Source organism: Pocillopora damicornis, chromosome 7 (genome assembly GCF_964200805.1).
Source record: "Pocillopora damicornis chromosome 7, jaPocDami1.2, whole genome shotgun sequence".
NCBI lineage: Eukaryota > Metazoa > Cnidaria > Anthozoa > Scleractinia > Pocilloporidae > Pocillopora > Pocillopora damicornis.
The window spans coordinates 16094321-16120999 of NC_142676.1; the positions used below are offsets into that span (position 1 = coordinate 16094321).

The 26679-nt window shown below is 38.3% G+C and overlaps 3 protein-coding genes across 3 annotated transcripts in view; 1 reads left to right on the forward strand and 2 right to left on the reverse strand.

The window, feature by feature from the left end:
- LOC113682446 (uncharacterized) overlaps positions 1 to 12858 on the reverse strand; it is a 41958-nt gene extending 29100 nt beyond the window's left edge. The window contains exons 1-7 of the mRNA XM_089211992.1: positions 12700 to 12858; positions 9401 to 9556; positions 8614 to 8736; positions 6080 to 6227; positions 4255 to 4433; positions 1815 to 2159; positions 1338 to 1622 (exon numbers count right to left, since the gene is read on the reverse strand). Of these exons, the coding sequence (XP_089068118.1) occupies positions 1338 to 1622; positions 1815 to 2159; positions 4255 to 4433; positions 6080 to 6227; positions 8614 to 8736; positions 9401 to 9556; positions 12700 to 12826 (1363 nt within the window). The 5' untranslated portion in view covers positions 12827 to 12858. The remainder of the gene's footprint in view (positions 1 to 1337; positions 1623 to 1814; positions 2160 to 4254; positions 4434 to 6079; positions 6228 to 8613; positions 8737 to 9400; positions 9557 to 12699) is intronic.
- A 1231-nt stretch (positions 12859 to 14089) lies between these two features.
- Positions 14090 to 18505, reverse strand: LOC149042818 (TNF receptor-associated factor 5-like). Its single transcript, XM_089211993.1, has 5 exons — positions 18255 to 18505; positions 16837 to 17295; positions 16112 to 16292; positions 15494 to 15732; positions 14090 to 14995 (listed from the first exon to the last, which is right to left on the reverse strand). The coding sequence occupies exons 1-5, from the start codon at positions 18308 to 18310 to the stop codon at positions 14818 to 14820; spliced, it is 1113 nt and encodes a 370-aa protein (XP_089068119.1). The 5' UTR covers positions 18311 to 18505; the 3' UTR covers positions 14090 to 14817.
- A 3907-nt stretch (positions 18506 to 22412) lies between these two features.
- Positions 22413 to 26642, forward strand: LOC149042819 (uncharacterized). The gene is made up of 10 exons (XM_089213651.1): positions 22413 to 22675; positions 22802 to 22904; positions 23628 to 23643; positions 23915 to 24148; positions 24501 to 24545; positions 24817 to 24855; positions 25000 to 25047; positions 25459 to 25553; positions 25891 to 25985; positions 26519 to 26642. Exons 1-10 carry the CDS (start codon positions 22413 to 22415, stop codon positions 26622 to 26624), a joined length of 1044 nt encoding a protein of 347 aa, XP_089069777.1. The 3' UTR covers positions 26625 to 26642.
- The last annotated feature ends 37 nt before the right edge of the window (positions 26643 to 26679 follow it).

The following is a 26679-nucleotide window of genomic DNA, read 5'->3' on the forward strand; positions in this document are numbered from 1 at the left end:
TAGGGCTCGGGAAATCACTGTCTTACCAAGACCTCTTAAATATATGTACGTTGGATACTTTAGAGTGCAGGAAGAAGCAGCAATCCCTGATCCTATTGCTTAAATGCATCAGGAATATAGAGCGGAAATACATTAGAGACTTTTTTAGCATAAGAAAAACGTCTTACAATTTAGGAGGAAATGGTGTTAATCTTTGCGTTCCCAAGTTTAATCTTAATTTTATGAGGAACTCTTACTTACTAGTGCGCTCAACTATGGAATAAAACCTTTTCAGTGGATGTCAAGCTGGCCGATGATGTAAATGGTGTTAAGTCTAAGCTAAGATCAATTCAGCTGTAATTTTCATATTTTAAATTTTTTTCCTTTGTGTGTAATTTTTATAACATTTTATATTCATATGTACATAGATTATAGATTACGTATTTAAATTTGTTTTTTTTAATACTAGTTTTTATTGTTGTAATTTTAATTTAATGCACGTTCGTATTTTGAACTTGTGCTCTTAGACGATAACTTGGTGAAATTAAAAAAATAAAATTGATATTGATATCAGGAACTGTAGCCAGATCTTTATGGCAACTTAAGTAGTGAGAGGCTGATGCTTTAGGAATGGGTTGTATCTTTTAATAGATTTACAAACAAGTTTTCAAGTCTATGACTAGCTGTCGAAGGGTTACTTTAAGTCAAGTCTGGAAATAATCCTTCACCTTATCATTTTTAACACATCAGTTTGTGTTTTATTCTAAACCAAACTAAAATGTATTTGTAAAGTTAATGTTTGAAGGGAAAGAACAACTTTTCGTTTATAATCTCCAACATTTTGCTAATCTCGGTTCAGTTTTCACTTACTTATTTTCAAAAGAATGCAATCGCCTAGAACTTTAGTTGAAAAACAAATTACAAATAATGACTTTAAGGCTATTAATGACATTTTATTGCGTTGATATCGAGAAGAGAACTTCCTCTTTGTTTATGCTATTCGACAAGTTTAGAAATTGATTGCTTCGCTTTAGTTTGCCATAATGTTAGTAATTGACCAGAAACTATTTATTTTTCGTAAATTCAATACAGCGTATACACCAATGGTATTAGAGGTGACCTTCGTGTAGTTCACGTTTTTGTCTGAACCAAGGCGGATCATAAAATGTGATTGGTGTCCGTTCGAAAAAATACCAGGCCATAATCATGAGTGAAAAAAATTTTTTGTTTAACCCACGGGTTTTACTCCATAGTAAAACATTGTCTCTTTTCACGTATGCCTCTTCACTTCTCTTTTTAATGTGTTGAACGTTATCATGCAGAATCACATTTAAGAGTGAGATTTGTTCACTACATACCTGTATAAGGATAAATATAACGGTCTGCGCCTTCCCCGACAGACGTACGACCTGTAACTTTGATTTCATATGTTGTAGCCTTTTTCAGCCCAGTCATGGTAAATACTCGAGTACTTGTGTTCACAACACTATTGGTAAAGCTGTTACTTGAATTGTATATTCTATAGCGCACATTGTATCCAAGAAGAATTCCATGAGCATCTTCGCTAGATATTGTACCCCATACAATATCCAATCTGTCGACACCTCGATTGTTCACGTACAACCATGGAACACGATCGGGAACTTGGAAAAGAGAGAGTATAATCTAGTAACCGCTGTTAACCTCTGGTTATTGGAAAATTAGGATACTCTCCAACTTTTTAATTTTTTAATCACCGGAATAAGTTTTGTTCTTTCTTGCATTCATATTGCAGTTTCAAATCATAATTATTTTCAATCATATTATTGTTATATGATCAAGCGAAATTTACTCACCGTCCTCTGGAGTTTGAACATCACTAATTGAGCTGCTCTTGAGTGAAATTACACCAGTTATCCGATCTCTGACAAGAGCTACAACTTTCACTCGGTACTTTGTGTAGGGTCTAAGGCCACTCACCACCGTATCCAAAAAGGAGGAGTTTGCATTCGAAGCGGGGGCATTTGTCACATTTAGGACAAGTATGTCACCAGTGCCAATCCGCAGCATGTGCAAGGCAGCAACATAACCATATATATAGGAGGAATTTGAGTTGTAAGTATCCAGCCGAAACCAACTCACATGGACCTCTGTGGAGCTGACACTAACGGCTGTAATATTCCATTCATGCTGGTGGAGAGCTTGAACGTGAAGAAATACAAAGTAAACTTTAAGTTGTATGGTTAAAATAGGTTATATTAACATTGTTATATTGATTCTCCTCAGATGTCAGCTCAACAAATAATAACCATAAGATAAAGAACACATCATCAGAAAAAAAAATCATACTGAGGTGGCCATTGATCATTAAATTTGGTGGCAGACCCAGGGCTGCTGTTTGCTACCGATTCTCACTTATTATTTTTCTGTAAATGAAGGAAAATTTCCTATTATGGGAATATACCTGGTTTAATATTTATGGGATTATTTCAGATAGGTTAACATTCATAAATTTTTGTAAAAATGTGTTGATTTTGTCGTTGTAAGAAAGTTTGGCTCAATTTTACTTGAGTAACCTAAACTGCATCAAAGTTTTGAAGTCTAGGCGGTTTAAACAATAGGTCTATGGAAAATCTGCATGCATATGTGCGGTTTCAATATTAAAATCAGAATTGTAACTACTTCGAATGTCTTTACTACGTGTCATGCGGGTATAGGCAAGGGCAAAAAAATTTGCTTAGCTTTTTTATTACTACACGTTTCCTTTCAAGATTCTTGTTTATCAAGTTTACGTTGCGTTCTAATTTTGAACTAAATTTTATGTTCTTTTCAATATTCTTAAATATTCTAGCATCATTTATCAACAGGTCTTTCGAAAAATTTTACATAGTTTCATGACGTTTTGCAGATTTATGGCACATTAACTTTTCCCCTTACCCTTTTAACAGTTTATTATGAGTAGGGACTGGTATTAGTTGTAGAAGTATAGCAAAATTAAAGTTTTGTGCACAGTTTATGAATCAAACTTATGAGTCAGCAAGGCCGACAAGTATGGCTTTTCACAATGATAGTTTCCAGGCTGATAAGATAAATATTTCCTTAAATCTGCTGGCCTGCTAGAATTCGCAGTCCCCTCTCCTGACAGCCCAACCTCATCACAAAGTCAACAACAGGGGCGAGAAGCAAATGAATGGCACAAACAGCCAAGCGTATTCCCACATACACCCTCCTTGATCCTGTTAGCTTTCTCTAAAGATAGCATTTCAGAAATGCGCACATTTGCCAGCATAATTATTTGATAATGGTGTTTACAAGTTATGGAATATGGTTGAGTTGCATAGATTTGCCAGCTTGTTACAGCATGAGTGGAAAAATGGATGAAAAACGTGCGCATTCAATGTATAACCAGAGTTGTCGCATGAGTTGGCCAATTTTAGCAAATATGCAAGCCATATCAACAATTTTATGATTTTGTCATAGTGAACCAGTAAAAGTTTTAAGAGATGGCCAAATGAATGTTTTTTCAGATCAATAAAATTCACTGTTGTGTTTCAGCTTAGAATGTCACCACAACTCCACCTTCCAGGAAATTCATTTATTTGCTAACATGATGGACTACCATTTAAGACTTTCCAACCTCTTCAGTGTAGCCAATAACATCATTAACTCAACTTTAAAATTAAAGAGAAAACTTGAAACCTTTTAATCGCACGATGACATCTTAAATCAAAGTTGTTTTCCGTCGTTTCTTTAAATTTTGACTCATTTTCCCAAACCGAAAAAGAATATTATCCACGCTCAATAGAATATCATTTCATCTAATACTGACATCACGCACTACATCTGAAGAGGAATACGCTCTCTATCCCCGAAAATTCGTTCAAAACATAAACGAAGGAGTTTAGCTGCTTGAAATACCACTGACTAGCATACGTGTTGATCGCTTTGCAATTTGTGAGGACATCGTTCCTCGGTTTCAGCCGACCCGGCACTCATAACTGTACTCAAAACCGTCTTTCAAAAATATGCGCATACACAGTATGTTTTTAATTTGGAAACATTTTGGCGTTTTTTTTTTAGCAGCCCATTTCGACTCATGAAACTTCTTATTATGAGTTGATCATTTACATTTAAGCTCAGTAAGATGGATTCTCGGTACAACATTGAATCTATAAAATATCCAGATTATCGCCAAATGCAAGGAGGGGGCTTAAAGGAAGGGGACTTAAATGAAGGATACTCGTTTGTTCAAACTGATTGAAGTAATATACGTAGAACATGTGTTAATTAACTTACCGCTTGTGTCTGAGTTGTTCAAGAGAAAATAATGAACTTTTAGTCGGGTATTAGAACTGTACCAGTAAGAATCTACTTCTACTTCCAAGTAGTTGTCCAACACCAAAACTGCAAATGGCACCTTTTGATTGCGGTTCAGCCGCTCTCTTTTGCTATGGCTTCTTATTCGAGTATCGTACCTTAACACCAGAGAAAAATTGTAAATGACATGATTAGTCTTGGGTTGAATCACAAAACAGATTTACTAGCCTGCTAAATTTCTCAGTCGTAGCCGTGCATTTTCTGTTGTTGACCATCCACAGGTATATCATATACGGATATAAGGATTTGTCTGAATTTGGATTATTGCCCTCATTAGCTCGTCACATCCCAGTGTTAGAGCTTTAGGAGCTTTTACTGAGCTCCTTGGTTAGGTAAATAGCTTACTTGTGTGAAGCAAGTTAGTTGCGTATCGTCGTAAAAATAATTCGTATTTAAGCAACCTATCTAAAGTGGCAAATAATGATTGTGTATAGGCCTCATGCATGTTTACTTAGGAATACTTTTTTTTTTTTTTTCACCCGAAGACTCGTTTCGAGTTGTGTTCTGTTGACTTTTAAACCGGAAAGTGTCAAAATTTGCGTCCCAGTGAAACCCAAGTGCCAACTGATTTTCGGTATCCAGGTTTAAGTCAGGATTTACTCTTTCCCATTTGGGCAGATGGTCAGGAGCTTAGGACTGGGCAGAGTTCACTCGGCGGCGTAATGAGCACTTAAGGTTGTCATATAGTATTCGTCAAGAACACTTGTCGTTAAGCTAGGGGCCGGCTACTGAAGTGCAACCACAAGGCGAGAGCTGTATAATTAGACAATCCTTTCATGAGAGAGATTAGGAAAACTTGAGTTGTAAAGATTAAAGTGATTGAAAAAACTAAAAAAATGTCTTTTTCGGTTTTTTCAGTCTCAATTCGTGACTTCTAATTTGCTCGAAAGCTTCCAGAAAGTCACGGAGAAATCCAGTATGATTGTAACTATTCAGCCCCGTAGTATAATCAACGTATACCTCAGGTGGTCTACAAAAATAGTACAAGACAGTAGCTCGCTTTGTTTATTAAATTTCTGTAGGAAAAATTCATCAAATTTAGACGCTGCGATCAAATCTTTTTTCGGCTGCATTAGCCAAATTAAATCGTCTTCCATTCCTATGTCGCGGTTTACCTCACAATTGCTTCATAAATATTTGCATAGTAGCGTGATGATCTTTGTTTACAAGGTTTTCTTCCGTTTGCATCTGATAGCAAACCTCTAAATTTTTATGCCTCGATAACTATATACTTTAGAACGCGCTTAATGTGCCCGCAAGTTTTTTTTCACCACCTGAAATTAAAGATATGTGGCAGTGAATTAAAAATATTTTTTTCGCCAGTAAAGCTGAAGGTTTATTTTCGTCCACTTTTAAAGTGCTGCCACTGTTTTTTTTTTAATTCCATGAGGTCAGGCGTGAGCGAATTCAGGAAGAGTAATTACCATAATGCCAATTAACAGTGAGTGGGTGAGTGAGAGAGTGGGTGACTCATTTGCATTTTGGAGTCCCTTTTGAATACTTGTTTCTACGCTTCGCGAATCCACAGGTTAAAAATGATACAAGTTATCCGTGTTGTGGTCACTGATTCAGGTCATCTCTCTAATGGCAAGTCGCCTTGTATAAATCATAACGTATTTATCATTTAGTTGTCAAAGAACGTCGGTGAACAGAGACCGAGTAGCTATTAGCTGTAGAACGATAAGCTTGATAAACAAAAAAGTGAGAATGATAAGAAAACACAGCACATTTATTTATTTCTTACCAATAATTGACTTTGTAATGTTCAAAAACCAGAAGTATGGTGGAGTTCTCTACTGTTGAATAAATCATCCAGTCGCAAGATTTATATGAGGATGCGCTGCCAGCTTCATCAATTACGCCAGTTGTCTTATTCATCGCACCTCCACATACTTTAAAGTCGAAATAACATAAAAATTAGTTGAATGCAAGTCAATCCTCAAACATGAAACACTGAAAACAGGTCTTGACTTCGTTCTAAGGGTTATCATCGTTTGTCCTTTCAAAAATGAAAGAGATGACCTTGTGAAAAAGTCACATTTGTCTAAAGTACCAACACAAGCGAGGTTTCTATACGGATATACGTGGCAAGAATGATAGAGTTGATAAAGAAACTAGCGGTGATACAAGCATATGCACCGAAAAACGATGCGATGGATGAGGAAAAGGATGAATTTTACAACTAGCTGCACGGCTCTGTTGCAAGCTGCAGTAGTCAAGATATGATTGTGGTGACGGGAGATCTGAATGCTGAGGTAGGGAGTAACAACATTAACAGAGAGGAGGTAACGGGGAAATTTGGTGTTGGAGTCATGAATGACAATGGGAGAAGGTTATGTGACCTCTGTGGTACAAATGGATTAGCTGTAACTGGAACATTTTTCCCACATAAAGAGATCCTTAAACTAACCTCGAAGTCACCAGATGGGAAAACTGTTAACTTGATCGACCATTTTTTGGTGAATGGACGAACGAGAACATCGTTTATAATTTCTGGACACAAGAGTGATGAGAGGAACAGAGGTATATAGTGACCACCGGAATAAGACTAAAATTGGTAAAGGCGCATCGGAAGAAGAGAGCAAGGGTGAGGTTTGACGTATGTAAGCTGCGGAGTGGAGAGATCAGGAGGAAATATAGCATTGAAGTAATTAAGAACAGGTTTGAAGCGCTAAGAGATTTAGATGATCCTCAGGAAGAGCAGGACAAGGTCTAGGTGACGTACAGAGATGCCACAGAAAAAGCAGAGCAAGCCATGGATAGGGGACAAAACGTGGGAAAAAATTCAAGAGAGGAAAGAGGCAAAACTGAAAATAGTGGAAAGATCGGAAAGATTAAAGCAGCAATGGAGAGAGGAGTGTAGTGCGTAAGATAAGGAAGTGAAATGAAGTGCTTGGGGGGATTAGAGGAATTGGTTGAAGGAGAGGGCTGCAACAGCAGAAAAGGCCGCTGAGAATGATAGAAACAAGGAGCTATACAGCATAACAACACAATAGCCGGGGAACGGAGGAGGCGAGAAGGGGTGCTTACGACAGAATCACAAGAAAGATTTCAGATATAGGTAGAGCACTTTAGTGGAATTTCCAATAGAGATGACCCAACAAATCCAATGGAAGAAAATGAAATAAAAGAACTGGAGGAGATTAAGGAGATAGATGTTGGAAGATAGCGAATACAAGAGGTTAGGGAGGCGTTGAGGAAGACAAAGCCAAGGAAAGCGACTGGAGCAGATGAAGTGGACCCACACCTACTGAGAGATAAGATTGAGTACACCGCAAGTAGGCTGACCAGATGTTATAACAAGCTGTGGAAAACTGAAAGGTGGCCAGAAGTGTGGAAGAAGGGACTTTTAGTCAAGATTTTCAAGAAAGGTGATTTGCGTGATTTAACAACTGGAGATAGAGGATTGATTGCTACCCATCATCAGTAAGATATTCTGCAGGATGCTTCTAGAACGGATCAAGAAACGTGTAGAAAAGGAGCTATGAAAGGAGCAGGCTGGATTTAGATCGAATAGAAGTACAACTGAACGGATATTTATATTAAGACACAACTTAGAGTAAGCAAATGAATGAAGGGCGAGTCTGTACACGTACTTTGTGGACTTTGAAAAAGCTTGCGAGATATCAGACTATTTCAAGATTAAGTCGAGTGTAAAGCAGGAATATGTAACGTCAGGATTCTAATTCTTACTGGCCATGGATTGGATCACGAGGAAGACAATAGCAGACAACAGAAGAGGGAATCTGAAAATAGTGTTGGAGGATGTTAATTTTGCGGATGACATCGCGCTACTTTCATCCAAGTTTAATGACTTGCGTGACAAGACTTGGAGATTGACGGAGGAAGCAGCCAGAGTAGACTTAATGCGAGAAAGTGCAAGACAGTGAGGGCTGAATTTGCTAGGAACAGAGAGAGCATTGTGGTGAATGGTGAAGAAGTGGAAGATGTTGAGGAGTTTGCGTGTATTGTAGCTATTGTAGACAAGGAAGGTGGAGGTAGGAAAGATATTAGGGAAAGACTGCAGACGACACGAAATGCATTCCAGAGGCTATGAAAGGTGTGGGCAGTCAGAGGAATAGGAAGGAGAACCAAGATACGCCTATTCAAGACTTTTTGTTTATAGAAAATACCCCATGTAGGCTCTGACCTATAGTTAAAGCTAAAGCATCACATGACAAATCATTGCCTCGGTAAAACATAACAAAGATAAAACTATGACAATTTACAAGTTACTTAGTCTATTCAGTTATTTTTAAGAACCAAAAAGCAAATTACCTGACGATGTAACAGCAGCGGATGACGATGTGGGCAAAATAACTGACGAATGTGGCGTGTGACTTGTTCCTTCTGGTGCCTTTGTTCTCAAAGTCTCCAAGTAATTTGTTGGATTTACAGGACCTAGATTAGAACAGAAACCTTGAAAAGTGACTCTTTTTATGTCCTAATCTCCTATGAATTAAGTGTTTTTAATGCTATTTGGTAGCATAGTGTCGCTGAGCTTCAAGAATCATTCATCCACAATACAGTGGTGCTTTTGAAGTGCTTATTTTTCGGCCGTTTTGGCAGCTCAAAATGACAAACGGAAGCAAATTGCTCCAACCGGACCTGGTTTGCGCAGATGTGTCGAGAATCGATAGGTAGTTTTAGGATTAGAAGAAGCATCTCTTGGAAAAAATGTTTTTAATTAGAAGATTGAAAATAAAAGAATACTCGGGCTTCTTTCTTTGGCCAACGGAGACGTAGAAACTGTCTTTAAAGACAAGCCTTAGCTCACTTAATATGTTATAATTCATATAATAATCATTTAAAAATTTGCTTGCAATGTCTTCAAACCGTTCTTCAGCAATGATAATTTCGTTAACCCAAAAGCGATGACTTAGAGGGAATTTCGACTACAACAAACGATATGTGGTGAGTACTGTTTGAAAAGATAACGGAATTTTTCGAATATATATTTACCACTATACTTTCCACCATTAAACTAGTACTTTATAGATAAGTATGCTATCAGAACAAAGGGAAAGCTGATGGTATGTATCAAAGCCTATCGCGCGAATCATACCTGATGCGAATGCAGAATGAAAAGAGTGAGAGTTAAATGTCCACGAGGGCGCCAATTCAAGTAATGACAATGAATGTGACGGTGACGGTAATAATGTCGACGACAACGATGATGATGGTAATAACACAGCTTGAGAGGAACTTGTCGGATGGATGTCTGATGAAAAAAGAAAATATTGAAATACACGTTAAGAATCAGATAGGAAATGACTAATTTCGACGCGCGCATTTTCAAAGCATTGCTTAGAATGTATGTGTTATTGCACAACAACTGGACAAATGAAGAAAATAAAGATAAAAGGAAGAAAATGCAACAAAGTCAGTCCGGGCCATAGACAATTTATGGCCCTCGGAACCCAGTTCACTTGATAAAGCACAGTTTAAGTGCCGTCCGTTGAGATATGTGGGAGAATCACAACTGGTATCAGTATCATGTAAACTTGAGGTATCTTAATAATATCGAGCGGGACTCCAAGGAAATTAATCCGTAAATATGTTATTTCATCAGTCGCTACCCTCCACGAGGTGTCTTTTAGACATCTCAACGGAAAGAGATAGATTTTCATAATTTTTATTTTGCGGAGATTTCATCGTAAACAAGAGTGCCCTTGTGTGAAAAAGCTAGGGAGCGCTCTTCAAATCAAGCAAACAACAACCGGCGGTTAAATCTGATCGAATTTTTTTTCTTGAGACTCTTGCAGAACTACCTCTTATACGAGACATTTCCTGTAACATTCATGCGGAAATTGTAGGGGGAAAATGAACTTTGCTCCTAAAGTCGCAAAAGAAAGCAAGCTCGTATCAATTTGAAAAATTTGTATCAGATGCACCACATTTTACCGAGAAATATATGACATAGAATTGAATCGAAAGAAACACTTCAGAGGAAGAGCTCGAAATAGATTTCTTTCACCTTTAGAGTGATCGTCAAGAAATTCTGATTGAAATGGAAATCACTGTGAACAGGAACTACCTTTGTCTTTACCGTCAGCTTACAAAGCCTGCCTAGTGTTATTTGGAGATTTTTAAAGCTGATCTTTCCATTAAATGTAGCCCTAGTGGATTTCAGCATAGGATATCACACATGAACGAAACTTTACACGCAGACTCATCTAGCAAATAGACCTTTAGCTATGTGGTCACGTGGTTTGATAGGTAAACAAGAATTCAAAATGGCTGCTCAAGTATCTCAAGTATGTACCGCAGACGACATCTTAGGGCCTTTCGGCACTTGCGAAAAAGTTGTTAATTTAAAAAAAGTTTTCTGTCATCACTAACAATATACAAGTTGCGGATAAATCTTGAAACGTACCGCCGACAAAATTTGTTCCGGGTAAAAACTTGACAAAATCGAATTGTTCCAAAAAACTCAAAGGACAAATTTTCGTTTCGTCTGTTGCATCCACATTAACAATTTGAAAGTCGTCAAATTCCAGCGGCGCCAGATCTGTTTATAAGATAGGTCAGCATGAGGGGGGTAAGTTTCTAAAGGAACTGTGGTGCTGCGTCGGTGGGAGAGTATAGCAGATAATTTAGTGTGAACAACTGGGTTGAAAACGTAAATTAGACACCGTAAAGGGTAAAAAAGCTGACTTTTCGAGCGTTAGCCCTTCGTTAGAGGGATTGGAGGAATTGTGGGTTGTGTGTGGGTTTGTATGCAGAAAGTGGAGCTACGCCATCGGTGGGAATATGAGGACGAGAAAACAGGAATAAATTAGTTGAATGAAAAGCGCTCGTTGATTCGGTGATTCCGTGGGGATTAAGGGTGCCGATTTGGAAGATAAATTTTTGTTCTCGTGTTTTGCGGCTTTCCGAACTGCCTAGATGTAAGGAAAGGCCGCATACTGTCATATGTTGTTTAGAATGATTAGGGAGATTAAAGTGCCTAGCGACTGGTTTGGATGCGTCCTTGTCATTTCTTTCCACGTCGCGAAGGTGTTCTCGGAATTGGTCACCCAGTCGTCTTCCTGTTTCACCAATGTTTAACTTATTGCAATAAGTGCAAGTTATGCAGTAAATAACATTGGCGGAGGTACACGTAAAGTGATCAGTGATCTTAATGGATCTCTTGGGTCTCGATATTTTCTCTCCGTTATGAATGAAAGAACAAGTTTTGCATCGTGAGCGAGCGCATTTGAAAGTTCCAGATTGGTCATTGGTTTGAAATGAACTCCTGACTAAAAAGTTGCCTATGTTTTTGTCACGTTTGATTGATATAATTGGGGGTCGCGAAAAGATAGTGCCAGTCTGAATTGTTTTGGAGTATTTTAAAATTTTTAAGATTGATAGATTTAACTGCGTGGTTGTGAGGGTGAAATGTAAGAGTAAATGAAATGTGGTCAGCGTTTTCCTTCTCAGCCGTGTGTAGTGCTGACTGTCGATCAATTTGTTGGGCACGGCGGTGGCCCGCTTGAACGACAGAAACAGGATAGCCGCGTTTATCGAAACTGGCACATGGCCTCTGATTTTTCGGAAAAATCACTACATAAACGACGAAGTCTGAGAAACTGTGAAAAAGGTATGGAGTTCTTGACGTGTGATGGATGTGAAAATGAATACAACAAGTAACTATGTGAATCTGTAGGTTTGTAGTAAACACTACTGCATAAACCGTTGCCTTCAACTAAAATTTTAATGTGTAGAAAAGTCAAAGAAGTGTCGGAAATTTTCGAGGTATATTTAAGAGCCGGATGAAAGGAATTGACGGCGGTTATAAATTGAGTGAGCTCCTCTCTGGTAGAGGAGGTAGCATCGATGCAATCGTCAATATAACGGCCGAGTAGTTCAGGTTTTGGGTCGTGGTATTGGCTAAAAAATTGATGTTCGATAAAATCTACGAAAAGATTGAAGAAAGGATTCAGAGAAAGAGTCCAGGAGTCCAGTCCAAAGAGAAAAGATTGCCAAAGGATTCCACCCCCACTTTCCTGGATTTATCCTAAGTCGTTTTCAAATTTTGGAATCCCTGAGTTTTGCAGCAAAAGACAATTTTTGCCTTTTTAAACATTCCGATGCAGGCAACTAAATCTGAGCAGAAGACGCGGGAGAACCAGATAGTATGTTAGTGAAAGTCACTGTCTGATCTCGTTCACGCTTACAATTCCGTTCTCTTTTTAGGTTTCTTGATAATTTAATGAATTTAGAAATGTATGTAAATATGACAGATAGTAATATTTTCTAGCGTTAGTCAATGAATCTCTCTCGTCCCATAGTAAATTTACGCGGACGGAAATTACGTTGTTAAATACGACTGTACATTGCGGCCTGTGTAAACTTAAAACGAAAAATAAGAAGAGTGCTTACGTTGGGAAGAAGTGAAAATCACCGGAAACAGCAACAGCTTTAGGAACAGCATCTTCGCCGAACTACCAGGCTTACTGTGAGTATCGATCAGCATCAACATTTCTTTGTTGCAAGGAAAACAACGCATTGAGTAATATGATCGCTTATAATCAAATCTGATCAACATTAATTCCGACTGTCTGGGGAACAAAGTCGGGGCTATTATAAAGTTGACAGTTCCCTGCGATAACAGGCGTCCCAAGGTCACGTCTTTAGAAAACGCAAACAATGAGAATGACCTACGAGATACTTTGCGAAGTTTAGACGGCTGCTTTAGTCATTTTATATGCCGTAACATACCGTTCAAAATTCAGTCGTAACATACCGTTCAAAATTCAGTCAGGGTATTTTCCCTATCGAAAAATTAATTTTCGTGTCGGAAATCAATTAACCACAGGCGGCCCAAGCTCACGTCTCGAGAAAAAGTCTGTATTTACTATCTAAATGGATTTCGACTTATCGCCGAGCCTAACAAGACTTATCGAGAATCGAGGCCTATAATAAAATGGCGTAACATACCGTTCAAAATTCAGTCTGGGTATTTTCCCTATCGAAAAATTAATTTTCGTGTCGGAAATCAATTAACAGGGTCCGTTATTGTTGGCCTCTTTCAGACCTCCTCATTGTCTGCTATTTCCCGTGTCTGATATTATTTTCCGAGCCTGATATTATTTCCCATGTCTGTATTTACTATTAATGCTCGAGTCCTTAAATTATTCGTTACAATCGTCGAGTCCGAAATTTGTCTCATTGCCGGAGCCTGATAATTTTCTCAATCGCCGACTCTGATAACCGCAGAGTACTCTCCTACCCAGACTTCTCACGGTACAAGGTTAGGATAGTTTTAGAAAGGTAATAAAAACTGTATATCAATAAAAAAGACTGCAGTTAGTCTTCTCCTTTAACTTCGTGTATATTGTACAATTAAAAAATGTACCATTAGCATAAGGGTATTGATTAAGACCAAATTAAGGAAGCATTTCTCTACTTCCTCGCAATAAATGAACAAAGCCCTGTTTTGGTATTCATGGCGATTTTGGCAAAATTTTGACACTATCATCACAGTTTGTTAAGTTATCGTACAATATCTGACGGATTCTCCAAATGAAAGTATCTCTGGAAAAGTTATAACAAACTTTTAATGAATGTTTTAACGCTACAACATACGACAATAATCAGCTCGTGCTTTAATAACATGCTGGTAGAACCGGAAAGCCACCTTATAGAGAAAATCAGCAACATTTGAGGGAAAAAGAAAGTTTACAGTGGTAGATATTTTTTCGTAAAGGGAAGTTTAAGAGCAAGGAAACTTGTAAAGTAAGATGAAACCAAACCAAAAGATTCCACAGCCATTCTGCCGCAACAATTTATTATTCACTAAATGTTGTGCACATGACTAATCACATCCGATTAAAAACAAAAAACTTGATCTTCTTGCATTAAATGTATGAGAAAAAGGTAAATAAAAGCTTTTTAAAACGATGCTAATATAAAACCGAAAGGAACTAAATTGAAAAATGCGAACGGATCGGGGAAACGCCCAAAAAAGAATGAAATTATCTGTTACGCCACAGCTATGGTCTTGTCTATCTTATTTATAAGTTTAACACAACGTCAAAAGTCGTCAGCCTATGATTCAAATTTGGCTCAAGCAATTTTAAAAAGGCAATGGAACTCTTTTAGCCTAACGTATAGTTTGACCATCTCAACGAAACTGTCTCTTTATTTATTACAAAAAGAAGAATAACTAAACCATGTTTATGGTTATGATGCAGTGTTTTCACGTGCGCTGTATTTTTTTTCTTTTCTCGCTAACGTCATACTCGCTTAGCTATAGCTACGTGGAAATATTAAACGTTATCTGAGGATTCTTTGTCGGTCACACAAAAAAGGTTATTCCTAGCTAATTTGAAAATTCACAATATACTATTTCGCTGGTTCAGAAATATTCACTCTAACGATGCGGACAGTCATAGAAAAAGCTTTCATTTTGATTTACATCAGTCTGAGAGAACACTGCATCGCAGTCACTCAACTTAAGGTAACAGTGTGTCATATCTTCACTTCACAACTAAACATTTACAAAGAAAAAGAAAACCTTTCAATAAATATTTCCATAAAAAGCCAGCCGGAGTTCTTTTCTGTCTCTCGTTCCAGTTTTGCCAGGGCAACCTCAGTCCCGAAGGTCTCCCCTTCCTGCAGGCGAAGATCTGGCTCCAGCTCAATGACTACTGGGTTTGCCAGCCCGATGACAATTCTAAAACAAATTTTTAAGAGGTTAATTTTTTTTCTTATCTCAACACACGCACAGACAGTGAAAATGAAAGCGAACATCGCAGTAATGAGCACTACTTAGGTCTTTTTTTCACTGCTGCTTGAGAAGTATTTATTACTGCGATGTTCTCTTTCATTTTCATTTCTTTAACCGTAGTTCACATATATGATTTTCATATATTTACAGTCACACACAAACACACACACCCAAAAAAAACATAAAAAAAAAACCAAAAACACCAACAACACAACAGAAAAGAGGAAAAACAAAGAGAAAGAAGTTTTAGTTATTTCCCTTTACAGATTCTTAGGTTTTTGGAGCTATCTACTCAGATATGACCGATTAGAGTTACTAAGCATGCGTTATTTTGATTCAGCCGATTCATTTTGTAGAAGGTTGATAGCTTGTACAGGTTAACCTTATAGGTATAGGGTTTAGCAAGAGTAACCAATCCGTAATCAAGGGGGTGATATGATTTACCTGAATGAAGCTCGTACAGGATGAACGGCTCGGTGCAACTGCAAGAATAACTTGCACTTTGTGCGACGTACGTACAGCAGCATCCTCCAACTACACTCTTCAAATTCGTAAACTCCGCTGGCCATCGGTTCTGCAGTGTTTCCGGCTTGTAGCATATCTGCTGCCATTTGTTTGAAGTTAAAGATGGACCAACAGAAACCTCCGAGTGCCATTTTTGTCTTGGTCAAGTCATTCGTGTCCTGTTGTGTTGGAAATCAAATCAGCGTCATAATGAGTAAAGTGAAAGGAAAATTCACTGGGCGATTATTGTAAGCTGAACAGCATTAAAAAAATGTTCGACCACTCCCCCTCCCCCGCACTTCATCCCCAAATCTGCCTCAAATAGTATATTTTTATATCATCCTTGTGAGATCGTATTCTAAAGGAAACAAGAGGACCATCTACTCAGTCAACTTTTTCAGTCTCGACTGATGATTTTTAAAGCAGAAATCTGTTCAAAGTTTTGTAGAACTGTTAAAAAATCTGTGGACACGCAGCGACGTGCACACTAGCTATTAAGTAACAATTAAAGATCGGAAGGGGAAAACATTAAGGAGCATTGGCCTCGGTCAGCCTTACCTTTTTAAGTAATACGTCTAAGAGCTTTTCACCCATCTCTGTCAGCAGTGACACGTGCTTTTCTGCTTGGTCCTTGTTATGTTGCTCCATCTCCTTAAAATTGCCAGCAAATTGGCATCCATTGACTCTACATTGTCGCTGCCTCTCCTCGCAGACAAGCAGATGGGTTTGCAACTCCATCCTAAGAGTAAACAAAAGGTTAAAGCTACATGAATGTATCTACTAACGAGGAAAAGAACTCGCATCTGTTCAGCTCAACTCATATTTTGTATTTGTTTATTTCATTATTTGCTGTTGATTCTTGAAAGTGACAAGGATTATAATAAGACAAGCCAAGTCATGGATATTTTCCCAATAACACTGCGTTTGAGTCGCAAAGTAAACTTTTGGGGCTAATTTTGGATCAATTTTAATCTTGGACGGAGGAGCAAATTGAAGGGAAGCTTTCCAAAGTTCACGAGATTTATATATTTAAAGATGATATTTCTATAAAAATTATATACAGTAAGCTTTGAGTACACTTGGGAAAGATAAAGAAAACCTTGAACTCAGTGACAATTTTCAAAGTCGTACATGCTAGTATGGTCTACATGGGCTTAAAAAATCAAATATAAAAGACCTAATATAAGAAACCGCATACCCACACCAGATGCTTTCTTTTACGCACGTAAAGAGAATTTCATTTTAAGTTTGAAATGATGATGTACAACGCTTTGTGACCACACCTTCTCGGACGCTTCCTGCATTTTAGAGGGCAACGGATTTCTCCCCTTATGCAAGTCTTTTCAAGATGAAGTTCCTTGTTGGCCACGGTGGTATTCTGGTGGCATTGTTCACACGAGATGACTGCGTAGAGGCATTCCTCCTTATGGGTCGGCTCATCCTTTCTTTTAATGCTGCGTTGGCAGCCCCTATTAGAACAGGATACGAGGGCATCGGGGCAGGTGTGCCGTGCTACCACTTCGATGCTCCCCCTCTCGTTGCACGCTGTACATTTTACCTCGATCTTCTCTACAAGCTTTTTGAGGGTGAAGTTTGTCTTCAGTTGTGTGGAGCTCCATATAGGCTTTTTACAAAGGGGGCAATGGCTGGTAGTTGGGTTTTGTTGCACCCTACTAATACAAGTTTTGCAGAACGTGTGGCCGCAGTCCGGCAAAATAATTGGCTCCAGCATCAGGGTATCACTAAAGCACAAAGAGAACATGGATTTCGACTGCTCTGAGTTTTCGCAAAAGAGAATCAAAGGAATTCACGAGAGTTAATCAGAGGACGCAAAGAAAAAAATAAAACTACCGGAAACGCGGGAAAATGCGACCGACTCGTGAATAGGTTTAGTTTTGAATAGGGTTGGCTGAGACGATGGTGTGCGTGTCATTTATGAAAATCGCGAAGGGAATTCGGATCCAAAACAATCCCAGATCCCAGATTACTTTTGAAACTCAATCGAAAGATTCCTCAAAAATCTACCTTTACCCGTACGAGGTTTAGGGGAGTGGCTTGAACTGATGGCGTTCTAAATTCCATGCATTTAAATTTTTATGGTTTTTTTTCCCGCGCTCAAGAGTCCAATCAAAAGACTAAATTTTTTTTTCACTGTTTCTATGCTATCGGTTGGTTGGTTGCTGTACTAAAGATAATTTTATGACGCTCTGAGAAACCTGATATATGCATGCATGAGTTCACCCGTAAGCTTGCCTCGCGCTAGCCAACGCCAGCATGAAAACGCGAAACAATCAGCGTGGTCTGTAAGCTGCTATAGTGGGAAATACTCTCACGTTTTTTGAATGAACTGACGTTGTAGGTCGGGCGTGTTGTAAGATGGGGTTAAACCAGTAAAAGTCTAATCCTAGGCATGTGGAACATGGAGCGAACTTAAAAATAGTTAACACGGCATGTAGAGAAATAAGCGTAAATCGGTGAGACTTACTGAATTTGTTACAATTTGACTCACAATCAATCGGACTCTTTCTACCGAAAGCTACTACTGCACATAAAGAACGCTTTCTTTGGTGGCATTGTCGCATACTGTTCAGTAGTTTGAGCAATAGGAGATGAAAGACACAACGTATGGTTGGATTTGAGTTTTTCAGAAATTAAATTTTCCATATTTTTGAGAAAAAAAAGAAAGATGAACTATCCTTACCATACTTGACATTCGTAGTCCTTTGGATAGTTAGTTATCGGTGTAATGTTATCCATTTCTTATATCAGGGTTTCTTGAGTTTTCTTAAGCACGTCAGAACACTTCAATGCCAACAACTTGCCACTCAGTAACCAGACGCTATTTAGAATGCATGACAAACAATAGCAGCAATCCAGGGAATGTTAAAATCAAGCTCGGCTTCAATAAAGGACAATTCAAACTCAAAGTGCGATCATTATAATTCTCTAGGGACACAAGAAGTCAAATGGAAAGGTGAACTCGCCTACTACAAAGGGAAACTAAAAATATAAATTCAGAGATCTTACGAGACAATGACATAATTTTTTTTTTTAATGAACGTGAAACAAAGCCATTTAAGATTAACTTAAAGTTCAGTTCGGCTTCAGTAAAGGCCAATTCATTCAAACCGACCCTCTGTCAGTAGAATACCCCAAGGACACTAAGAATCTACTTCTCAGTTCTTGTGGCCTGCTACAAAGAAAGACTGTTGAGTACCGTGGGGGCACTTTTCCTATCTGTCAAAAATCGAATGAAAGATATATTATTCAAGTGTTATTACGTTTTCTTATATTTTGGCGTCTGGGTTTCAAAATATATCGTACGGCATTATCATAACATGAAATCGATCGCATAAGGCGTACGCGAAAGACAAAACAAATCATGAAAAGGAAAAAAATAATGCGCTTAAAAGTTCGTTGCTTAAAAAGTAGAGCCTAAAATAAAAAATAAATAAATAAAACGAACACACAAACAAAGTTTGGTTGCTCCGCCTTCAGTCCGTATTTCCGCCTTGTTCTCGTGTAAAACCATTGCACACTCTGCCCTAATGTGTTGAAATACCGAAATAAACTGCGGTAAAGGACATTTTTTTTTTTAAATGAACGTGAAACAAAGCCACTTAAGATTAAGTTAAACTTCAGTTCGGCTTCAGTAAAGGCCAATTCATTCAAACCGACCCTCTGTCAGTAGAATACCCCAAGGACACTAAGAATCTACTTCTCAGTTCAAAACGTAAATTAGCCACCGTAAAGGGTAAAAAAGCTGACGTTTCGAGCGTTAGCCCTTCGTCAGAGCGATTAGAGGAATTGTGGGTTGTGTGTGGATTTAAATGTAGGAAGTGGAGCTACGCCATTGGTGGGAATGTGGTGACGAGAAAACAGGAATAAATTAGTTGAATGAAAAGCGCTCGTTGATTCCGTGGGGATTAAGGGTGCCGATTTGGAATATAAATTTTTGTTCTAGTGTTTTACGGCTTTCCGAACTGCCTAGATGTAAGGAAAGGCCGCAAACTGCCATATGCTGTTGAGAATGATAAGGAAGATTAAAGTGTCTAGCGACTGGTTTGGATGCGTCCTTGTCATTTCTTTCCACATCGCGAAGGTGTTCTCGGAATCGGTCACCCAATCGTCTTCCTGTTTCGCCGATGTATAACTTATTGCAATAAGTGCAAGTTATGCAGTAAATAACATTGGCGGAGGTACACGTAAAGTGATCAATGATCTTAATAGATCTTTTGGGTCCCGATATTTTCTCTACGTTATGAATGAAAGGACAAGTTTTGCATCGTGAGCGAGCGCATTTAAAAGTTCCAGATTGGTCACAGGTTTGAAATGAACTCCTGACTAAAAAGTTGCCTATGTTTTTGTCGCGTTTGAATGAAATAAGTGGGGGTTGCGAAAAGATAGTGCCAGTCTCTGAATCGTTTTGGAGTAATTTAAAATTTTTAAGAATGATAGATTTAACTGCGTGGTTGTGAGGGTGAAATGTAAGAGTAAATGGAATGCGGTCAGTGTTATCCTTCTCAGCCGTTTGTAGTGCTGCCTGTCGATCGATTAGTTGGGCACGGTGGTAGCCCGCTTGAACGACAGAAACAGGATAGCCGCGTTTATCGAAAAACTGGCTCATTGCCTCTGATTTTTCGGAAAAATCAGAGTCGTCACTACATAAACGGCGAAGTCTGAGAAACTGTGAAAAAGGTATGGAGTTCTTGACGTGTGATGGATGTGAGGATGAATACAATAAGTAACTATGTGAATCTGTAGGTTTGTAGTAAACACTAGTACATAAGCCGTTGCCTTCAATTGAAATTTTGATGTCTAGAAAAGCTAAAGAAGTGTCGGAAATTTGCCAGGTATATTTAAGAGCCGGATGAAAAGAATTGACGGCGGTTATAAATTGAGTGAGCTCCTCCTTGGTAGAGGAGGTAGCGCCGATGCAATCGTCAATGTAGCGGCCGTAGAGTTGAGGTTTTGGGCCGTGGTATTGGCTAAAAAATTGGTGTTCGATAAAACCTACAAAAAGATTGGCGTAGCTGGGTCCCATTATAGTACCCATGGCCACGCCATTAGTTTGTTTGTAGTAGTTACCACCGAATGAAAAACAATTGAGTGTGAGTACTAGTTCGGCCAGACGGAGCAGTGTTTCAGAGCTAGGTTCTTTAACAGTGCGTAGATCAAAAAAATGTTTGAGGGCCCGGAGACCTTCGTCATTGGGAATGACAGTGTAAAGAGATGTTATATCCATGGTGAAAATAAGTTTGTTTTGGTCGAGGAAACTAAAGTCACGAAAAATTTCAAGTGCGTGTTGGCTGTCCTTAATGTAAGACGGTAGAGTTTTGACGATTTTGACGGTCCCATTATAGTACCCATGGGGGACCCAGGTCGACCCATCGTTTCTGCCTGCAGTTGTCCCACTGAACTTATTTCCAGCTATTTAGACAAAATTATGGCACCTATCGTCAAAACTCGTATAAAAAAAAAGTTGACCGTACACAAAAAAAATCCTGGGACAGCAATGGAGAGAGATTAACCATTAGCCGTATATGGGAAAAAATTTTAACCGTTAGCCAAAAAATCTAACACCCTTTTGAGATCTTCTTGACCGTTTTGGTAGTCCGGGACCTAGAAGGGGGAACGAGATATATTCTTATTCTAAAACACGAAATTTGCGCAGCAAACGATCATTGACATAGCTGAAAGAGCAGTACTTAATAAGGAACACTGCTTTATCAGTTTAAATCGCATCTACAGTCCAGTGATAGCCTTTTTTGGAAAAACTGACACGTAATTTCATTTTGAAAGGACTTGCGAATAAGAAAGCACTGGCGAATAAGAAAGCACTGATAAATCATCAGCGATAACGAAGAACCTGATTTTCCGGCTTAAGGTTAACACTAGCATCTTCATTCGCCCGAAGCTAACAACTGCGGCTAATTCATAAGCAGCCAACCCGGTTTTAAGCTTGTGCGCATCTGCTCGTCTACGATTAATGAAGATGACCTTGCGCCTCTTTTTCTCCCTTCAAAAAGAAGCTTGGGTTGCATGAAGTTGGCGGGCCGCTCAATACATTTTGTCCTTTGTTTTCTCGATCAAAATAATTTGCGCCCCTGTAGATCGCAGAAGAAGCAGTGGAATACGAATACTTTTCACATAATGACCACAATGGCGTTTGAGTAAGTGTTCTTGGAAAGAAGCCTGATACCTACCTGATGCGGGTTGAAGGATGCAAATTACAAGACACCAGGAAAGAAATCTATACCAGGAAAACTTGTTTACATGCATCGTAGCGTTGAAAGAGAGGTTTTCCTTCCACGAGACTGGCAGTTATAGTTCCCTTGAATTTTTCGACAATTTATCGCCAATTGTACTTCGAGCTTTCTATAATTTTAACAGCAAACAGGAACCTTGTGAAAGATTCATAGCACACGTCCCGCAGTGAAATTAAATTAAAACAAAAGGTCTTTCTCTGTTGTGCCTCACCTCTTTGTTAGAAATTAACCGCAAGTGACAACGATTTCCTAGAGTTACAAACTCGTAACTCTGACTTGGCGTACGGAAGCAAATTATATTCATAAAATCCATTCATCGAATAGGAAATGACTGACGTGTAATTTTATAAAATCTAAAGAATGTTAACCAGCTCGTGCAAAGCCTTGGATCCTAAATTTATTTAATTATGAAAAAAGAAAAATTAGAAATGTCACACCACCAGTAATCATCATTTCGGATATGACGTTGACGTTACATTTGATACCAGCATAGGGGTGTTTCTCTAAGTGGCACTACTTTTCAGATGAACGAGGGAAGTTCTTTTCGCTCCCTACAACAGCTTGTTTCATCTGTACAAACAAATCTTGAAATGTCTGGTGATCACAGCGTAGGAGCCATCGGGCTTATTTTTGACCCCAATGCACAAGTTGGTTCACAGGACTCACAAATTGCAGGCGGGCTACCGGGCGCGAAGCCCTACCGAACATTCGTTTGGGTGGACGACATTGCGCAAGTAACTCAAAACTCAACTCTTGCCCCAGATGGCAAAAAGGTCAAGTTCGACCAGAGGCTTTGCGGAGACGCTATGGTGGCGCACCTAAAAAGGGAAATTCCCGAAATCACGGCGACCAGGTAAGTAAGACAGTTTTCCACAAATATGGTCTACATTCTTTCAGCACCGCACCAGCGTGAAAATGGTGACTGAATTCTAGTTTCAGCCACTTTTCTACGCAAAATATTTTTTATTCACTGAATCAGCTGGTTGTTCTGGACTAATGTTCCTGGAGCAGCGCTAATCGCGCGTTTTTATGTTGTGAATTCCACAGGGATTCCACCGCAAATCGATGAGAGGGTTGCGCTAGTAAGATAAAGTCTATTTTAAACTCATTTATTTCATTTGACAAAACTTAAAACCCTTATTCTACGATAACTTCATTTGACAAGACTTAAAACCCCTATTTTAAGATAACCTGATGGCTAACTTAAAACACTACGAACAAAACAGTCACTAATCAAATACGCCGGCAAAAAATTCAACAATTTCCGGACAATCATCCTAACATAACCACACAAAATTGTAATTCAGTATTATCAACTGAGTTGCATCTCAGTTGATGATACTAAATTACCCTTTTATACTCTCCTAGCGACGCAGCACCAAAATTTCTTTAGAATCCTATCCCTTTTATTCACAACCGCACAAAGTTGAGGATTAAATCGAGATTTCTTAAGTCGAGAGATCAATGTGAAGTAGGCTTAATTTTTGTGACTAGCAGTGTCAAGCGGGCAAAATAACGTGTAAATAGCTGACCCGAAGGGTCATTCAAGTGCAGTCCAATTTAGACCGCGGATTTTGATGATCAATGGTATACAAAATTTCGTCTTCTGTGTTTCTTTTTTTAATTAATTCGATCTTCCATTCAGTGCTAAATATAAGCCCTTGTAACAGTTTTTCAAAAACTTGAGGTTTAAGTGATATTTGATCCCTTAGAACACCAGCTCCAATTGTCAACCCCAACCAACTAATTAGACAGCCTCCTTCTATGCATGATTACGCATCAAACTCTCTCTCGTTGCATACTAGGCTTTTTTTGTGAATAGTACAATTTTTAATCAGAAAATCCAATAATACAATAACTACAAAAACAATGCCCTATTAATCTAATAATATTAACTAGATAAGGCATCAATACATTTACTTAGAAAACTTAAAATACTACAATTAATAAAATAAAATCTACAAATAGCTTCTATTAATGTTTAAAGTGCGTGATAAATACTATTTAAAAACTTAACTAGTTGGGTCTCTACGGTCTTCAGGGTTTGATTGTAAGTTCCCTGGTTTGATTTCTTTTACATATTGTTAATAAGTCGTCTTGGTACCTGTGCTTTTTATCCGTAGATACCTTGATTATTACAAAGCAAAGCCAAGTGGAAATCATCAACTGTATAAAGTTGGCAGCAATTTGTCTGCAGATTTAATCCGCAAACAATATAAACAGGCCAGCACTAGGGTGTTCCTGTCTGCCACTGTCACAGGGGGGAGCCAAACAGTTAACTCTCCACCTGACTTGGGACAAAGGGAAATCACCACCACAAATCAAGGTAAATACTGAATCACAAGTGATTGCCATAGTAAAAGGAATGAGAAATGTATCTTCTTGATGGCCCTTGAATGCTAGATGTCCTTATTTCCATAATCCTGATTCACATCTGGCAAAAATTTCAGCCATAGCTATAAGTCAAGATAACAAAGAGCCAGTTATTGACCAAACTTCAATATTACAGTGTTTGTAGAAGGATTAGACACATTTATCCAATTGTACTCAGTAGGGTAAATAAAGCACTTGCACTGATTGGATGAGATGTTTGTAGACATGTCTGCTGAGTCAGTAATTGCTGAATGCTGCATACCTAGTTTCAAATTGAATTAATTAGTAATCTGTCTCATGTCCAGGTGTACAAGCTCCTTCAACTTCCACACAGAGTCAGCTGGAGAAAGGTACCATTCTCTTAACCTTTGATTAAGTTCGTAATTATGTAACTTCTCATAACCTTCTATGTTGATATTGGATATGATTGTAAGGTTCTGGCTTTCATATTCCATTTAGGGACAATTGAATTAAAATCAGCAAGATCATGAAAAACATTTGTACATGACTTTAGTTTCCAAATACTGGATTTGAACTCAAAGTGACCACCAGTCTTACATCCAATCAGTAGCAACATTACTCCCTTAGTTAAACCACTGAATCTCACAATTATCTTGTCAGGTGAACTTGGGCCCCAATATCATGGCGACCAGCATCCAGGTACTTCATGTATATTGTTTGAAATTCGAATAAACAAAAGCTAATTTAAGCCAATGCTTGGTCTGCTTTCTCATGTTTTAATTTTCTTTCTTCTCTCTTTCATTTGATACTCAATTAATTTGTGTTTTCCCCTTCATTTTGCAGTGGGTTCAGTGACTTTCAAGCTCTCGGACTCTGGACTTAAATACTCAGGTACCATGAAATCAATACATAAAGGGAGGTTTTGGCATATAAGATAATTTCAGGATACATTTGTAGCCTATCGTTGGTAGTTGTAGCAAGAAAGAAATTTTTTGTTCTGCTTTCCCATGACACAACTGTTACCATCTGCATTGTATATATAGCTTATGGCTGCATTTGACTTCATACATATGTCCATTATAAGAACATCACCCATTGTGAACCATTTGATAGTTTCTCTTAAAATCCCTTCAGTTCTAACTTCAATAGTGCCCCTACTTACTATGAGCATAGAAGGGGAAACTGACCTAAATATGGTTGTATGGGGGATGGGGGTTTGGGAGTAAGAGCTATATAATAACACTCTGAGTGGCAGTGGGATTAGATGAGCTCTAAAGTAGACATTAACTTTTACCTTTGCAGGATTGTGTACAGATGGTTTTTACCAAACCGTATTTCATTTAACTACCGCAAATATTTGTCCTGGAGTTTCCTTCATTGGAATCCCATTCAAAGCTGTAAGCTAGTTCACATTATACCATAGCTCTAGTAAATGTAATCGGTTAAACAAAACCTGAAAATAATTATTTTTATAGACAGACATAAGCTGTGCTGTATTATTTTCTTTTTCTCGAAAACCGCAAAAATTCAAAGCAAACATATATTTTCCAAGAACCATATACTAATCTACTTACTAACATCACTAGCTCAAGCCATACTGAGGAATATTGTCCCTTAGTTGTTTTTGTATGGACCTTGCTGTACCCAGTCTGTACTGCCACAGAGGGTCAGCCTTTTCCTGACTTTTTTCAAGCAGGTATGCTTTACACAGTGAGATATTCTTTCTCCTTTTAGCTTTGTTATCACATTAAAAGAGGCCTTCAGATGGCGGTGATTGTGATTTTAAAGGCTTCACACACTCTCTCTTCTGCAGAGAGAGACATGTTGAGGTAGCTATGATTATCATTTTAACAAGTATCGGGAATGTTTTTCAATATCTCTATTTTCTACATATGTATCCATACCCATACATACTGTTCAGTTACCACATCTCCCACTCTATGTATAAGTATCAGGAATGTTTTTCAATATCTCTATTTTCTACAGATGTATCCATACCCATACATACTGTTCAGTTACCACATCTCCCACTCTATGTATAAGTATCGGGAATGTTTTTCAATATCTCTATTTTCTACATATGTATCCATACCCATACATACTGTTCAGTTACCACATCTCCCACTCTATGTATAAGTATCGGGAATGTTTTTCAATATCTCTATTTTCTACATATGTATCCATACCCATACATACTGTTCAGTTACCACATCTCCCACTCTATGTATAAGTATCGGGAATGTTTTTCAATATCTCTATTTTCTACATATGTATCCATACCTATACATACTGTTCAGTTACCACATCTCCCACTCTATGTATTCCTTAAGCATTTCAAATTTCTTATTTTTTGGTTATACAGTGACCTGAATAATGCCGTCATAAATGGAGATTTTCCCGAGGATTGCCTCTTCTGGATATCTTGCATTGATTCCATGGATGGAAAAGAAGGTACATACATGATATAGGGCCACTAATGAACTACAGTATTTCCCTGAACAAGTGCCCGGGCGCTTATTTAAA